The sequence below is a fragment of the Quercus lobata genome, chromosome 2 (genome assembly GCF_001633185.2).
Source record: "Quercus lobata isolate SW786 chromosome 2, ValleyOak3.0 Primary Assembly, whole genome shotgun sequence".
NCBI lineage: Eukaryota > Viridiplantae > Streptophyta > Magnoliopsida > Fagales > Fagaceae > Quercus > Quercus lobata.
The window spans coordinates 102,721,174-102,723,982 of NC_044905.1; the positions used below are offsets into that span (position 1 = coordinate 102,721,174).

Below are 2,809 nucleotides of genomic sequence, written 5' to 3' on the forward strand. Positions count from 1 at the left end.
ATTTGTGAAACTATTTTACTTGTTTGATTTATTTCAAACTAGAAATTTAGTCGTTTACAGCAACCAAGATAGAATTGTGGCTCCAAAAAAAAAAAAAAAAAAAAACTCACAATCACAAATAGAATACCAACACAAATGGCCTACGTTAGTAGAGCATTACAGTCTGTACTTTGTGGGATTCCAGGAAATATTTTCACACATATTCAAGAACTTGGATTTCATTAGCATTGTGTTTAGAGGATCAGAAACCTAATAACACTACATTTTTCACAAATAGCATGAGAAAGATACATCGGGCTAGAGGGACTATATTCAATGTAGTGTCTCACCGCCAAAGCAGCTGCAAGAGTATAAACACAGCAAACAGAAAGTGGTCGAAGGATGCCTCAGCTAACAATTATACAGTGAGGAAGCAGGGGCCGCGGTAGCTGCTGAATCTTCCACTGGGACATGGACAACTGCGTGGACTGACGGGCTTACCGGTCTTGATCGTTACAAAGGACGATGCTCCACTCTAATGCTTCCCACCAACGCCTCTCACCCTTTATCTTTTTCAAATCTTGACTAGATACTTCATCAATCAATGGATTCTTAAGATTTGGGCAATTATAAAAACTCAACCATTCTAACGTCGGTGCAATGTGTAAACCATTAGAGATGCTAACTAATCCAGGCACACAATGAAGTGAAATCTTCTTCAAATTTGGGAGAAAATAAGAGGTACCATGCTCAGCAGAGATTTCGCAGCTTACAACGCTTTTGACGGAGTGGCAGTATTCCACTTTAAGCTCTCCTAAATTGCATAGGTTATCAAGCAACCCTTGCGTGAAAGTAGTGGTCAATTGGGGACATGTGCACAATGTCAAGGACTTACGAAGAAATAAAGAATTTTGCTGTACTGGCCCCTCCCATATGCTCCTTAAACTCTTCATATAATGTTCAAGTGATCCAAGAACAATTCTTTCAGCACCATACGATTCAGATACTATTTCACTTATACCATCTTCCCCATAAGCATCTGCTGCATCTATAATCACTTGAAGCTCATTACATTCCCCCACGATACAGCATTTTAGTTGCTTCATATTTCTAGTCCCAAAATCAGATAGCTTCTTAATAGTCGCATGCCTGTCCAAGAAAAATGCAGTCACATGTTAGAGTAATTTCTTAATATCCCTATGGACACCCACACCTTTTATGTATTTCAAGCATCTCTCCCATCGTTCCAGCTCAAAATCAGCATCAGGAGGGACTCGAGACATAATGCGCTTGACATGGTGACCAACAGTAAATCTGAAATTAGGAAGTAATAGGCTATTCCACAGGGAGTGACTCAAAAGTTCCACCCTTGGAAAAAAGAATTTAAGAGTTTCCAACCTCTTTAAGGTACATACTTCATTAACAATATCTTCCACACATGCATCCCACCGCTCGTCATCTGGATTTACATCAATATTCAGCTCCTCTAACTGAGACAATGCAGAAATTACCCCACAAGGAACCACAGCATTTGATTGCATGGTTCTCCTACCATTACTCGTAAATCCATAACATGAAACTTCCAAGCATGTCAGATTAGTTAAATTCTTAATCTCCTTAGGTAAATCCATAATATTTGCCCCTTCAAGATCAAGAACCTCAAGTTGCTTGAGATCTCCAACTTTTGGCGACAAAATCATGAGACGGTGACAATTATTTAGAAACAATCTTTTGAGGCTTACCAATCTGATAAGAGAATCAGGCAGAGACTTGATACCAGTCCTGGATAAGTTCAGGATTTGAAGGGCTGGCATGAAATTAAAAAATGGCTGAGGAATCATTCTTAATTTGTAGTTTCTTGGAAGGAACAGAGCTGACAGATTGGGGCACCTTGGATTCTCAGGTAAATCGGACAACTCATTGTCCATCAAGTAAATCTCTTTGGCATTCTTCCAATCCTCATCCTTTGGCGGCTTAGTTAATCCTAAATCACCCTGCATGAGAAATAATCCATGTTGCTCACTTGCTTCTGGTTCCATCTCACTAGATTTAAGGATCTTAACTGCTTCAACATCGAACACCACTCCTTGAGGTTTTAGAGTACTTGATGCTTGCAGTTGCATTTCCTCAACCTGTATACCCTCTGGTTGTCTTAATTGTGAAGAAGCTTTATTCCCAATTTCTTCAATTTCAAATTTCTTTTGTCCACTTGAATTAGTCATCTTAACTTCTTTAACATCAATCACCATACCATGAGGCTCTGACGCTACTTCATCTTCAGTTTTTTCTTCTGCAAAAAAAAGCTTCCAAGTAAACTTATACTCCCGTTTAGAAACAACCCCAAAAAATAGGTAAAAAAATATATTCAAAAGATCTGCGCATGCTTAGAGGCTCTTCTATTTTTTTGGGAAAAAATTAATAATTTGCATCCATTATAATTTGGGATTAATATATATTTCAATCACAAAAAAACCTAGGGGTGTGATGAGTGTTAAGCATTTGTGGGTGAAATAATTTTTTAATCACACCCCTAGGTTTTTTTTGTGATTGGAAAATATAGTAATTCCAAATTATAATGGATGCAAAGTATTCACTTTTTCCCAAAAAAATAAAAGAGCCTCTGAACACGCGTGTGAGCGCATGCTCAGAGGCTAGTACTTACTTAAAAAGTTATTACTTGCATTTTTCTTTTAAATAATTGTAGTTAAATAATAAATGACAAAACTTATGTACAGTACCTAAGTATTGCACCTAAGTCTTGTCTAATAATAAATGTTCTACATGTCACCAATTAAATTACACTAGTCGTTAACCCGTGCGATGCACAGAA

General features: G+C 37.6%; 1 protein-coding gene across 1 annotated transcript; it reads right to left on the reverse strand.

Annotated features, from left to right (window-relative positions):
• Positions 1-803: 803 nt before the first annotated feature.
• LOC115965076 (disease resistance protein SUMM2-like) lies at positions 804-2,274 on the reverse strand. Its single transcript, XM_031084282.1, has one exon. It carries the CDS (start codon positions 2,226-2,228, stop codon positions 1,155-1,157), a length of 1,074 nt encoding a protein of 357 aa, XP_030940142.1. The 5' UTR covers positions 2,229-2,274; the 3' UTR covers positions 804-1,154.
• Between the last annotated feature and the right edge of the window lie 535 nt (positions 2,275-2,809).

Coding starts and splice junctions, on each gene's coding strand:
- LOC115965076 (XM_031084282.1), bottom strand. CDS start 2,228: ATGGTGATTGATGTTAAAGAAGTTAAGATGACTAATTCAAGTGGACAA.